The sequence below is a fragment of the Capsicum annuum genome, chromosome 3, assembly GCF_002878395.1.
Source record: "Capsicum annuum cultivar UCD-10X-F1 chromosome 3, UCD10Xv1.1, whole genome shotgun sequence".
NCBI classification, from domain to species: Eukaryota; Viridiplantae; Streptophyta; class Magnoliopsida; order Solanales; family Solanaceae; genus Capsicum; species Capsicum annuum.
The window spans coordinates 248,414,959-248,429,818 of NC_061113.1; the positions used below are offsets into that span (position 1 = coordinate 248,414,959).

General features: G+C 34.1%; 2 protein-coding genes across 8 annotated transcripts; one reads left to right on the plus strand and one right to left on the minus strand.

Annotated features, from left to right (window-relative positions):
* The first annotated feature begins 862 nt into the window (after positions 1 to 862).
* Positions 863 to 1,717, plus strand: LOC107862450 (NAC domain-containing protein 83). The gene has a single exon (XM_016708042.2). The coding sequence runs from the start codon at positions 863 to 865 to the stop codon at positions 1,715 to 1,717; it is 855 nt and encodes a 284-aa protein (XP_016563528.2).
* Positions 1,718 to 2,122: 405 nt separating this feature from the next.
* On the minus strand, positions 2,123 to 7,824 carry LOC107862449 (pentatricopeptide repeat-containing protein At1g74900, mitochondrial). Of its 7 annotated transcripts, XM_047409746.1 has the most exons (4): positions 5,360 to 7,824; positions 3,789 to 3,868; positions 2,799 to 3,106; positions 2,123 to 2,644 (listed from the first exon to the last, which is right to left on the minus strand). In XM_047409746.1, the coding sequence occupies exon 1, from the start codon at positions 7,327 to 7,329 to the stop codon at positions 5,854 to 5,856; it is 1,476 nt and encodes a 491-aa protein (XP_047265702.1). In that variant the 5' UTR covers positions 7,330 to 7,824; the 3' UTR covers positions 2,123 to 2,644; positions 2,799 to 3,106; positions 3,789 to 3,868; positions 5,360 to 5,853. The 7 variants fall into 7 exon arrangements, with proteins under 7 accessions (XP_047265702.1, XP_047265699.1, XP_047265701.1 ...); XM_047409743.1 differs by lacking the exon at positions 3,789 to 3,868; XM_047409745.1 differs by lacking the exon at positions 3,789 to 3,868 and having other exon boundaries at positions 2,123 to 2,647.
* Positions 7,825 to 14,860: the final 7,036 nt, after the last annotated feature.

The following is a 14,860-nucleotide window of genomic DNA, read 5'->3' on the forward strand; positions in this document are numbered from 1 at the left end:
TTTCGCAGTCATGACTTTATCTGAGCCCACTTTTTAACAAAAAGAAAAATCTTTTTTGAATATTTATATACACACATACTTGTTCAATTTATTTTGATTATTATTTATTCGTTAATAACATTTTTACAAGTGTTTATACAGGTTATTTGGATTACTCGTCGAGAGTTGCATTCAAAGAGGCCCTTTTAATTTTGTATTGTATTTTTATATTTGTACAAATGTTATTATAGTGAAAACTTTATTTTTGGGGTGTTGGGCAGAATTTTCTTTATACAACTTCACCTCGCGTTTATGCAAACTTAGGTCGTTAACGTTTACACTAATAAATTAAATTAATCAAGTTAGTTTACATACTTTGACATCATAAACATTGTGATCTTTTTGTTAAAGTAAACCTTTACTTTTTCATAAACTTTAGTCAAACAAAAAATATTATTTTTCTTTTTCTCTTCATGACATATCAAGATATACTTTCTTTCACACAACATAAAATTTTTAGATTAAGTTACGTCGTAGGTAAGATAAAAAAAAATAGTTCATTCAAATAAAAAAAATATGAAAACCAAATTATAATTTTCTTATTAAATTAGTCGAACTTACTTGCAATGAAAGAAAAAACATACAAATTTTGTTTTGTTTGGAAATTTATTAGTTTGACATTAGAACAAAGATAGAAGTTATTAAGTTAGAACGGAACAAAAAAAAAAAGGAAAGTTAAAAACTTGAGTGCCAAGCACCAAAAGCAACTACACCTGGCCTAACGGCTAACGTCTATATATATTACCCTCATTGCTCTGAGTTTTCTCACAAATTTATACTTCTCTTTGCATTAATTTTTCTGCACTCAATAAAAAATTCTACCATGTCGTCGGCTGTCTCTATTCAATTTCACCCTGTTGAAGCAGAACTAATAAATCTTCTCAAAAGGTTCTTGAAGGGCGAACATTTAAGATGTCCCATTAAATTCGTAGAAATCTATGGAGACCAAACCCCATGGCAGTTTTATGGATCGGAAGATAAATCAGGTTACTTCATCACTCCGTTGAAGAAGCGGAAGAAATCAGATCAGAATCATGCTCGAACTTGCGGGAACGGGACTTGGAGAGGCCAAACTAGTGCTGTTCCCATCAAGAATCGTAAGGGCGGATCGGTCGTGGGGTATCGAAGAAATTATATATACACTAGTAAAGGAAATAAAACTAGTGGCAGTGCTACTACTAATTGGCTGATGAGAGAGTACTTCGTGGGGGATGATTTCTTCAAGGTAAACAACATTCCCAAGCAAGATTATGCACTATGCAGAATCAAGAAGCATGTAAGAGTGAAAATGGATGATGACGATGATGCGGTCAATATGGAGGAACAGGATGCTTTGGAAACAATCCGAGGCATGTTGCTTCAACCTGATTCTACCTGCTGCACTACACAAGAAGTTACAGAGGAGACTGATCAATGGGAATCCATCATCAATGAGGTATGTGATGAAAAGATTGATGGGATTGAGAATACAACAGCTTTAGTTGACGGGGAATATGATTTGAGAGGATGTGGAGAGATCAGTGACGTGCAGGAAGATGGAGCTGATGTTATTGGAAGCAATGGCATCTGGGAAGCTATAAATGGAATATTGAATGATGTAACCGTTGATATTCCTGACGATTTGTGGCTTGATGTGGATCATCAACCACCACTTCTATTAATTAGTTCTTCTACGTAAACATAATAATACTGTCCTGAAAGATTGTTGTTTAGATTCTTTTGTCCAATGAAATATATGTTATTTGTAATGTTGTCATCCGATACTATCTGAGATTGTGCAAGGGAAATTTATTTGGCTTCAGGGGGCAAAATACAAAGTTACGGGTTATATTAGTCTTACTATATTTTGGTCTAGTTCTAGATCCAGGCTCGTCATGCAAAAAAGTTCCAGTTCCTCACAAAACTTCTTTTTCCATTTACTTCACAATAGATAACATTATGAAATCTAAGACAGAAATACCTTATTAATCAAGTTGATTAAGTTCATTAATAATACTGGGTTATGATGGTAATATTTTTGGAAGTCTGTCCATGCACACGCTAAATGCAGCAAAGGTTGCTGCTGTACTACACACATCAACCTAATATGTAAAAACTTTTCATCAGATTGGCAACTAGGACTGTATAACATTCACAAGACTCAAAAGTTTGATTCAAAAATCTAAAAAATGAAAAAGAAAAGGGAGAGTGCACACAATTTTGCACCGGGCAGCAATTTCCTACAGATTCTTTTGCCTCTGCATAGAGAGAACATCTCTATTCAAGATATGATGGTTAGTCTGTTAACGATCCTCCTAGCAGAGAACCATCTGAGAACACTAAATAGCATCTTCCATCTCCGTTGAGCTTTATCCAGGGAAACAATTTACTACTATGAGCAAGAAAGCTGTTGACAGCACACTGTAGATCAGGTGATCGAGCAAAGCTAGGACTCGGAAGGGAATAGTCAATGTCAAAGAAAGGCAGATGATCATCATCACAAAATGGGGGAGTTATAGAATCAGTATCAGCAATCAAGGAGTTGGTGTCTTGCCCGGGGAAATTTAACGGTTGGTCAAGCCTAGCATCCATGTTGTCTATACCATGCAAGACATAGTCATCCAAGCTGCTGAAACCAGAAATTGAACAGAAAGATGGCATGATGTCAAGCATTGACGTACTTAGTTGCAGTTATTCAAGTCGGTAACTACCTTTACATCTCAAAAATCCCAAAAATCCTCTAATTAAGAACCCTTCAGAAACATGTGTAACCAACTCACCAGACAACACAAGCCAGACAGCAGTATGAATTTCCCAACAAGTAATAGTAAGCTTCTTATTCTACCTAGCCAATCTTCAAGACTCTGAGCAAGCTTCTCAAATACATCACTGATGAAACTGTTCATCAATGTAAGTCTCAACGCTCTTCTTTACCCTTTGGTTGTTGTTGTTGTTGTCAGCACCAGCTGCACCGCTTCCTTTCGTAACTTATTCCCTGCCTTTAGCTTCTTCTCCGCTGGTGCTTTTTCAGCTTCTTTCTCCTTTGTTGCTGCTGGTTCTGCTAGCTTTTTCTCTGCTTTTGGTGGTACTGAAAGTCAAATTCGGAATCAGAAAATGGGTTTTATTAAAAAGAGACTAGCAGATTTCTAGCTTGTGAATTGATGAGTTTGTGTTGTCTGTAAAAAGTACACGGTTCAAAAAAAAAAAAAAAAGAGAACCACATCAGCCAATTGTCTATTTAGGAAATGGTGCAACTATCTCATCACTGCAAATTTACGTTTACAGATAGGTTGGGTAGAAACACTCAGCTAAAAGAAAATTGCAAGATGAGTCCCAAAGGTAGCAGATTAAGAGAACTACAAATAGAACTTATAAATTGAATTAAAAATCTATTAATATGCAAGAGTCCTCATATATCATGTTTGTACAGGCTGTAGTAGATGCCATGGGATCTATTATATTAGGAGCACCTGTTGGCTTAGAGTATGCAATCATGTAGTGCTTATATCTTTTATAATGATGCTGAAGCTCAGCTTTCTTAGTTCAGGTTGGAAGTAAAAATAGATCTCATCTATCCTACACCATTGCATAATCATCAGGTGTTCTAAGTGCTCTCCGTGTTTCACAAAAATGCCAAAGATTGGCAATTCAAACACAATATTGAGTTGCTACTCCTTATATATCCTACAGCTAGAGTTGTTGGAAGTAATGAAAATGGGAAAAGGAAACTGCCAATCTCTGATCCAAGCACAGCAATCCACATGACATACTAAAATTAAAAGGCAGCTCTCCAGCAGCAATACAGGCCAGCAGCAACCTTAGGTAAGACCGGAACTGGCTTATCCAACACCTTAAAGAAAATTGGAAAGAAATGGAAATTCCAAATAAATAAAACTGTAAATGATTTTTTTTTAAAAAAAAATTGTATCAGCAACAATTTTGACTATTATAAAGTTACGTACTTAAATCGATGCAAGTTAGTTAATGATCATGAAAAGATGAACATAAGAATTTCTATCTTAGTGTTATGGCTCCTTGGTTGTTTCAATCGAAGACTGAAATCACAGAAAGTAGTCTGAAAACGCGAGGAATTCAAACTCGTCATACTTATCGACATCTTACCACACTTAAAGATTAAATTTCAGGAGAAGCGACAAACATGCTCGTAAGCTGTTGATAAAGATACTGGCATGGTTTTTAAGTCATTTTCATCTCAAACTCTTCACATTCATCATGCTTATACACATCTTACTACACTCCAAAATTGAATTTGATTTCTAGCATGTTAATTAATGAATTTGATTTTTTTTTAAAAAGGGCAGTTGGGTGCATAAAACATTCCGCATTAGCAGAGTCGGGGAAAAGGGTCATACCGCAAGGGGTGATGCAAGCATAGGGGGATGCTTCCACAGTTCGAATCAAGAGAATAATTTAGGAAAAGTTGATGTATAGCAAACTATCACCGCATTCTGGCAACTAAGCAATCAGAACACTCCCTCAGTTTACTATCATCAGATGGTAACTCTCTTTCACCACGTATAGGTCACACGTAGATAACTTAACCGTTGCTCCAAGGTTGTATTGGTTGTTAAGTACACACCAAAAATACAAAAACAAAAGAGGGAACCACATCAGCATTATTTTCAACTTAGGAAATGAAGCTACTAGGAAATAGTTTCATGATGGACTGAAACAAAACAGCAGCTCTCACGCAGCAATACAGGCCAACAACCTTAGGTAAAACGGGGAACTGATTCATCCAACACCATACAGAAAATTAGAAAGAAAAGGCCATTCGAAATAGGATAAACTATAAATGAACTTTAAATTGTATCTGCAACAACTTTGACCATTATAAACTTACGGACTTGAACCGATGCAAGTTAGTTAATGATCACGAAAAGATGAATCACAAGAATTTTTATTTCTGCATCGTAGCTCCTTGTTTCAATTCAATCAAAGACTAAAATCACCTAAAGGAGTCCGAAAAACGCAAGGAATATCAAAATGCCAGCATGTTCAACAACTAGTTTCTTTGGGATCAGCGAGCACACATATTAAACTCGACACTTAATTAAATTGCCAATTGAACAGCTTCCCCCCTATTTTGGGTAAAAATAACATCATCAAAGTCGTTCATCAACTTAGAAAATATGAACTCGTATTCTTAAACTTTGATTTTAAGAATATCTTAGAGAGCTGCTAAGGGCATTAGACTTTGGGAGATCCAATAAATGTATAACCCCGCTTTATTTTCTAAGCTCCATTTTCCCTTCAACAATAACAAAGGAGGGAAAAAGCTACCTGTGTACATAAGTGGCTTAAACGGGATGTCACTGACCTTTCTCTCTGGCGTATATACCAATAACAATAAGTACAGAATTATCCCGTAGAAGGGAAAACAGAAACACTTTGAGATGCACCTCCTTCAAGTCATGGGCCATAGTCGGAGCACCCTGCTAACAACACAAGTCCTTTTAAATGCCAAGTCTCTGTGCTCATGACTCATGAGCAGCTGTATAACAATAATGGCGTGTTTTTTCAGTCTCTTTCGTCTCAAATTCTTCACATTCAACATACTTATCCACATCTTACCACACTCCAAGATTGAATTTCACGAGAAGTGACAAACGTGCTAAGAGCTGCTGCATAATGGCATGCTTTTTAAGTCATTTTCATCTCAAACTCTTTACAGTCATCATTCTTATCCACATCTTACCATACTCAAAACTGAATTTTGCGGCAAGTGACAAATCCATCTCAGATTTAGATCTCCACTGTTTAATTAGGTTTCAAAAGGTCACTTAATTTCGTATTGTACCTGCGCTGTTGAGCTCACAGTTTAAAATGGCAGGGGAGGCGGCCAGATTTGCTTACCAACCTCAAAATCTCCTTTGCGAAATCTTGATTACCAGTTAGCAAAAGACCATTTAGGACCCGGTTGAAGGTAAACTTTCGAGGAAGAAATCCTCTGTCAACCATTTCAGTCAATAATTTCCCAGCCACTAATAAATCATCTGATTTTTTCCTCACAAACATTGCACTTATCAAGATATTGTATGTATCCAAATTAGGTAAACAATCTCCTGTACTCATCCTCTCAAACACTCTCAGGCCCTTCTCAATGTCCCCTTCATCACAATAGTAACGGATGACAACATTATAAGTCTGAACATTTGGTTCACACCCATCTGCTTTCATCTTATCCATATACTCCATAGCATTGTCCATTTTCCCGACATGGCACAATCCCCTAATAATGGCATTATAAGTTGTTGAATTCGGCAAATAACCTTTCCTCAACATCTCATTGAACACTAAAATAGCATTTTCCACACTATCTTTCTTACACATAACTTGAATCAGAGCATTATAAGTTGCAACCGAGGGAAGTATACCAGCACCCACCATCTCATTGAACAACTTTTGAGCCTTCTCTACCTCACCCGCAACACCAAACCCGTGAACTACAGTAGTGTAAGTCACAACATCAATATCGCATTTCCTCTTCTTCATCTCCAAAAAGAACTCCCAAGCTTCCTTAATCTGTCCTGCTCTAAAAAACCCATTAAGCATTATGTTATACGTCGTTATAGTCGGATTCAAACCTCTCTCCACCATTTCTTTCAAAATTTCTTGTGCTTTCGGCGTCCGCTTAATTAAACAAAACCCATTCGCAAGCGTATTATAACTAATCGTATCAGCTCTAAACCTACTCCTAAACATCTTGAACAACTTATAAGCCATTTCCGCCCGTTTCGATTTGCAAAGAACATCAAGAAACGCATTGAAAGAATTCAAATCCTGAGGACAACCATGTTTATGCATAGAAAGGAAAACATTGACAGCTTTATCAGGTTTCCCAGCTGATACATACCTCTCAGTTATAATCCCAAATGTCTTCGGGCTCGGGCCGAGTCTACGGGCTTGCATTCGGGCCACGAGCTTCCATACAGTCTTGTAATCCCGCATACGAGCAGAAATATCAATAGCGTGATCAAAAGCTGTAGATGAGTGAGAATATGAACGGTGGTGATCGAGGAGGTTGAAAAATTGGAGGGCTTTCGGGCCATGGTTCCATAGACGTTTTAGTACAGTGTGGACAAGGTGTGGGGTCCATTCTGTGAGGGTATTAAGGGAATTTGATACTGATTCCGGGTTGGATTGAAGTATGAAGTTGGAGATTGCTGTGGGGTCCGGTGGTAGCTGCGACGGCGGCGGAAGAGTGGCGAAGTGACGGAGCGAAATGGGATTTAGGGGTGCTTTGAGGGTTTGGTGCAGATTCAACATTTCACTGTTAACGAATCCCATAGGTACGTGCAATTTCTATTATTCAAATATGGGTGTCAATAGTCATGATTTGAACAATTATTCTTTAGAAAAGAATAATTATTCGAAAAAGAGGTTCAAAAATTCTTCTGAACGATTTGAAATAGCTTAAAAATATTCCTCGTTAAATTTTTGGCTCAAAAATATTTCTCTATTAAATATTTGGCTCAAAAATACTCTTCTTCTAACAAATTTCGTTAAGTATTTAACTAAAAAATACTCTCCAGAATTTCACCAAGGATGCCACGTGAATAAAAATAGTCACCTCGCCACGTCACTATCCACATGTATAATCCTTTTTTAAAATCCATCAGCCCATAAGCTTTTATGCACCAATGCAAATCTCAAGGCGTTTCGTCCATGGAAGAGGATCATTATCAGTTCTTTACAAGTGATCACGGAGAGTTCCATGAGCCATATAATTATAAACCAAAATCATCTCATTGTTATCATCACAATAACCAATTAAGGATATCAAATGCAGATGTCTTAATTTTGATAACATGTGAATCTCTGTTTTAAACTCGGGAACTCCTTGGTTTGACGAAACTATGATTGCACCGTTGTCTATGTACTACCCTTTGTACACATTACCGAAACCTCCATGTCCAATCACAAAATTGTCATCAAAATTTTCTGTTGCAGCTTTTATCCTCTTCCAGTAAGAATCGAAGTGTCAGCACAGATTGGACTGTAATGATGATGAGCCTGAGCTGCTGGTCCTTTGGGTTGAATCCGATGTAATTGACAAAGGGATCCACGATACGATGATTTTGTAACGGTTGTATGCAGGTTTTTTCCCTTTTTCCTTCGCTGAAAATTAAGAAACATAGAATCGACAACACCATAATTCCGCCAATCACACTTGCTGTGATAACAAGAAGGATATGCCATTTCTTTTTCTTTTTGTCCTTTGGGGTTGAATTCGCTGTAACTTCCAATCTCAATTCAGGATTCGCTGTAATTGTTAGTACTATTATACAACTGTTTTCACAACTTAGCTAGTTAAATATAAGTTTGACTTTAAAAAAAAAAAAAAAAAATTTACGCATTAATCTTTCTTTTTTTCTTTTTTGTTTCGTATTTACCTCCTCAAGAGTTTGAACACCCTTTGTTAAAATTCTGGCTCCGTCACTGCTCCAGTGGAACTAGGAATACAGTTGACAATGATGGTAACAGAATCAACCTGAGTACCTCACACTCGGAGTAAAATCAGGAATACAGAGTGATCAAATTCTTTAAACCTTGACCGGAAAGGCAAGGGTTATTCGACTAATTGACTGCTGCTCTCAGCTTAAGAGTTCAACGAGAAATACCGAGTTGATAAGAAGTCTCTTAATTTGCGTCGGTTGATTAAGCTCAAACAGGAGATCGAGGAAGCCAAAAAGATAGTGTTCAATTAGAGGCGGACCCACGTGTAGTGGTGGGGGTGCACGTGCACCTGTTATCGTCGAAAAAAATTGTGTGTATATATGTGTATATACGTTGATAAATTGGAATATATACTATAGTGCACCCATAGTTGATAGATAGTACACCTTGGTGTGTTGGTTGACGCCTGCACTTCCACCTACGCAACCAAGGGTCAATTCTCGGGAACCACACAATATTTTCTCTTTTATTTCCAATTCTTGAAAAAAAAATTGTGTTCATATATGTGTATATACCTTGATAAATTGGAACCACACAATATTTTCTCTTTTATTTCCAATTCTTGAAAAAAATTGTGTTTATATATGTGTATATACCTTGACAAATTGAAATATATACTATAGTGCACCCATAATTGACAGATAGGGCACCTTGGTGTGTTGGTTGAAAAAAAATTGTGTGTATATATGTGTATATACCTTGATAAGGTGTGGTTCCCACAATATTTTCTCTTTTATTTCCAATTCTTGAAAAAAAAATTGTGTATATATGCGTATATACCTTGATAAGGTGCACTGGTTGACGACGATTGTTAAAAATTGATAAAAGTAAAATTCATATTTCAATTCTTCAGATTTAAAAGCTTATTATCAAAGTTGTAACATAAATTGATGAAATGGAGATTCGAACTCACAACCAATCCCTATGGTGAACACCTCTTCACCACTAACCTATCACAATTGATAGTTATAAAAGTAAACTTTATATTATAAGAAAGTAAAGTTATTATCTTAGAACTCATATTCGTTTGATATAATTATTTTTGCATTATTGTTCAAGTCTTTGGCGATCAATTGAATATGATAATATCCCTTAATCGACACTCAAAGTTTTTATAACGTTTTAAGATAATATTGGTGCACCACAATATTATCAAAAGCAATAAGCGTAAAAAAGCTTTAAGGTCTATTGTGTTTAATCACAAAGTACAAATAAAGTGTGAGATTTAACAAAAAAAAGCATAAAAGGAGAAAAAAAATATAAATATATGTCTAGTCCAAGACTAATAATATAAATATGAATGAGAAATATATGAACAATTTTTTTTTTTTAATAAAGTGAAATATCAATTGTTTAGCCTTCATCTAGGAAAAGTATGTATTAGAAATTAGAACCTAAGCCGCACATTAAGCGAGACGAGTGCTCAACACATTTTGAGTCTTACTTCGAGGCTTATGCATACCTTTGACAACACTGGTGCACCCACAAACTTCAAATCTTGGGTTCGCCTCTGTGTTCAGTGTTGCATACAAGGATAAATTTAAGACAACTTTTTTTGCTCCCATAATGAGATTGCAAATAGTTGCATCACACTTCATAACTCAGCGGAAGACCGTTTTCGATCTATACTGTTGGACAAAAACAATGTTTCCTCTCTCAAGTAGAGAGAGATATAAGTGAAACCACATCTGAGCATGAGATGAGAAGAGGCAAACAAAAATAAACTAACCTGCCAGTTATCAAGAAATTACAGTCCATAAAGTATATAAGTTAAACCCCAAAAAGTAGTGGTGGATTCATATAAAAGCCATATAAAGCTACTTGGATTCATGTAAAGCCATCAAAAGAAGCCAAATTACTTGGATCTGTTATAACTTAAAGAATCTTTAGAACTATATATGAGATGTAACGTTCAGACATCCAACAATCTTGCATAAAATGGAACGGTAAATAAAGATCGAAGAGGGTGAGGTGGCGATATGGTGCTTAAATGGTAGAGGAGGTCTGTATTAATGGGGGAGGAATTCGGCCAGTGTGGATTCTGTCCGGCGGAATTGAGGGGTGTATAACAATGTAAAAGCGTGTGTGAATAACTCTTATTGGCTATTATGCATGTTTATACATTTGTACACGGTAAGGTATGTGTAAAATGTTATAAAGTTGGAAATCACGTAGAAATGAGGCTATGCGTGTGTAATAAATTTATGGGCTATTTAAATATAAATATTTTTTATATTTTTCTTTTTAATAAACACTCAACTAAACTATGGTTGAATACTTGAATTTCAAAAAGGTAAAAGCAAAAAATTAATCCCTCAAAAACAATAAAAAAATTTTTTTTATTAATAGACGTATAACACATGTACATTAATCTAGTAATTGTAAACGAGGATAAGATCATACATATATTCTTTGATAACTTTGATAACTTTTCATCTAAGACATGATAAACAAAAAGTGGCAAGGGAGGTTACACTACCTTCTACGAGTAGAATACACTGTTAATACCGGATAAAAGATCCTCTTATTTACGAGAAAATATTTGATACAACTTTAGATATAACTAATACTTCTGACTACCTTTGAGAATGTTCCTCCAGTTTAAAACATGCTGTCGATGGACACTAACTATATATTCAAAATATTCCTCACAAACTACCAACCTGTTTGCCATATAGCTCATTCACGATAGAATTCAGTGATCAGTTTCCAACTCATTGATCATAAGAGTCTCACTGATAAGTGTAGGCAGACATTTTTTTGAAGATAATATTTTTTCAAATAAGAGGAATAGTATTGAAAAATATATAGTAGAAAGTAATAAAGAGAGAAGGGTATAACATGTGTAGTAAATAAAGGAAGAAAAGCGAGATTGCAAGTCTTTTATAGACTAAAATTTTGAGATGTAAAAAAAAAGGAAACTTTCTCTTGCTTGCTTGTTAAGTGTCGATTTTACCATAACTGCTTAATAGAAATAGAAATTCTTGAATAATCCATGGGAAAGTTTTGAAATAATAATAAAATTGGTAACTTGATAAGCAATCAAGACAATTTGGAATTGCAATTGCCCGTTGCGTTGCCAGTTTAAAAATATGAGAGCCGAAACGGATTCAAATAATATTGTGTTCTTAACCTATAGAGTCCCACTGATATTAGTCTCTTCCATAACTTGTGTTGTCCCACTGATATTAGTCTCTTCCATAACTTGTGTTGTGCAGTAGGCGGCAGGTTCAAGCAACATACAAATTCGTCTCAATAAAATTATTGGTACAAAATCAAATTTTAATACGTGGCATTAAATATATACACGTAATAAAATATTATTAATAATTTAAAATTATTTTTTGGTTGTTACGTACTACTTTTTTTTAAGGATAGTATTGTTAAAAGACATTAAGCAATTACCTTCACATAATAACATTGTTATTTATAAAAGAAAGAATTAATTTTAATTAATAAAATGTTAGTCATTTGTTTGCAATGTATTCCTTTGAATATTATTGTAAAAACTTTATTTATTAATATGAAGATTTGGATTGTTTAAATCAAAGTTCTAAAATATTTTTGATCAAAATAAATTATTTAAATTTTGTACCTTTTATTTTTTACAATCTTTTTTTTTTTTTGGTTTAAACCACCCGGTGTCCGGTACCCGCTTTTTAGGAGTTCAACTATATTCGAATTCGCCCCGCGTCGGGCCCCATTTGGGGGGAGAGCTCCCAACAATCTTTAATATTATTTTAAGTGAAATTAAAATCACAAAATTCATATTAAAATTTTCAAGCCCTCAAAATTTTGAAAGCTTCAAGCAAATGCTTTACTAGCATGCCTTCCTCTATATTGTAAGTGACCGCATCACCAACATGGGTTGTGATGGATGGAGCTGTTACACCCTTAACCAGAGGTCGAGGGTTCTAAAGTAAGTGACCACATCATCATCCTTTACCTTCTTCTCTTACATGCCTATTGATTCGGCAAAGCGCATAATCTTGCCTCGAAATATTGTTTTCCTTGAAGAAATCACTCCCTCATCAACCAATTAGTAGTACTAGGTTTTATTTCCTTTTTGTCATAGATTCTATTACACTTTAAACTTCTTCAGAAACAAATATTGGTGGACTTCTCTTAATCTTGATATGTTTCGAGATAGACATCATTTTTTGGAAGGGGCTAAACTAAAATTGTAGCTACATATACTCAAAAACTAAGTGCTATACAGATGATGCATTAATCACAGTTTTTGTGGAAAATTGTATGGCTGGTATATTCTACTGATATCATTCTACTGTATATCAGAAGATAATTATTTAGCAAGCTATTTTAATATGATTTGGTCAAAATTATAAAAAAATTAATACTAATAATATTTGAAATTGAAGGTGAAAAAGGGTCAAAATTTCTATTGACAAATCTATTTCATGCCTTAGACACAAATCTATTTTTATTTGAAATTGAAGGTGAAAAAGGGTCAAAATTTCTATTGACAAATCTATTTTTATTTGATGTGCTATATGTGACCTATTTAAAATTTTTCACAAGTATTTTTATAGTAATTTCATTATATCATTGTTATAAGTCATTTATGACATATTTGTGTCGTTGTTTCAATCGTGATTTTATTACATCACCCGTAATTAATTTTGAAAAAAAGATAAAATTATAAATTAATTCTTGATGTTTTGTACTACCTTCTTCAGCTGCTTTAATCATAATTTTACTATATCACCCTAATTAATTACTATAAGTCATTTAAGTATTAACAAATTAATAATATTTAATAAAAATGATAAATTAAATATAAAATGGTAAATTAATTCTTGATGTTTTAAATTAATTAGATGTCTTATATGAGACTCATTTAAATTTTTTTCACATGTATTTTTTTATAGTAATTTTATGTTATCACTTTTAATTAGTTATTATAAGTTATTTAAGACATGTTTGCTTCATTTTTTCAATCGTGATTTTATTAAATCACCGTAATTAATTTTTATGGTTATCTAAGCATTAAAAAATTAATAATGTTTCATAAAAAAAAAAGATAAAATACACACAAAATGATATGTCAACATAAAATATTTGTTTGACTATCGAAATTATGTTAACGCCACAGAAATTACGATGGGACAGAGGAAGAAATAAAAAAACATATATTATTAAAAATAAGAAGACACGTAAACCGGAGCTAAGAGAGTATCAATATCTTATTGAAATATTATGCTATAAACATTATAAATGACATATTTAACAACTTAAAAATATAAAAGATATAAAATATTCGATTAATTTTCACAATAGTTAAAAATTTAAATTATTTTAATGATTAATTATCTAAATTATTTTTATATCACATAAATTAAATTACGGGCCTTCGTCTAGTAGTATATATAAAGTTCAAAATAAGAAAGAACTCAAATTCATATTTTTGTCAATTCATTGATGATAGAGTCTCATTGATCAGCAGCATCAGGTTCAAGCAACATACCTTGTATTGTTTCCTCATCAGCCAATTAGTAGTAGCCCTACTACAGGTTGTATTTCCTTTACTAGTGTATATATAATTTCTTCTGTACCCCACGACCGATCCCTTATGATTCTTGATGGGATTAGCACAAGTTTGGCCTCCCGTTCCTGCAAGTTCGAACATGCTGATTTCTCACCCGTTCCGAAAAACTGCCAATGTTTGCCCTTCAAGAATCTTTTGAGAAAATTTATTAGCTCTGCTTCACTAGGGTGAAATCGAAAATGGGACGACAGAATTGACGACATTTTCTTGTCGATCGATAATATTTTTTCTTGAATGAAGAATCAGAGGAATGATAATGGAAAAATATATAGTAGAAAGTAAACAAATAGAGAAAGGTGTGATACCAATTGATGTGTAGTAAATAAAGAGACAAGAGTGAATAGTTGTTGAATAATCGATAAGGAAAGTTTCGAAATAATAGTAAATTTGATAACTTGAGAAGCAAACAAGGTAATTTGGAATTGCAATGGGGCGGTTGGGTTGTGGGTCTAAGGATATGCAAGCCGAAATGGATTCAAATAATATTTTTCCAAAATTTGGGATGGGATGGGGAGGGAAATGCGATTTAGCGGACAATTGCGCTAAAGACTAATTACAAAGAAGTATTTCGTGAATCCTTCAATTACTATTCCATCCTTCTCATTTCACATGAAGTTTGAAAGTAAAATAATATTGTGATTTTAAATTAAAGATATAAAATATTAGAGAGGTTGGACTTAGTAGGTATAATAATTGGCAGAAATAGGCTGAAAAAGTACTGAAGAATGATAATTAGATAAGACGCAAACTTAGATATGAGGGTGTAGACATTGCGGATTATGATAGAAGATTAGT

Bases quoted from the DNA above. Each gene is read 5' to 3' on its own strand.
- LOC107862449 (XM_047409743.1), bottom strand. From the start codon at position 7,329: ATGGGATTCGTTAACAGTGAAATGTTGAATCTGCACCAAACCCTCAAA.
- LOC107862450 (XM_016708042.2), top strand. From the start codon at position 863: ATGTCGTCGGCTGTCTCTATTCAATTTCACCCTGTTGAAGCAGAACTA.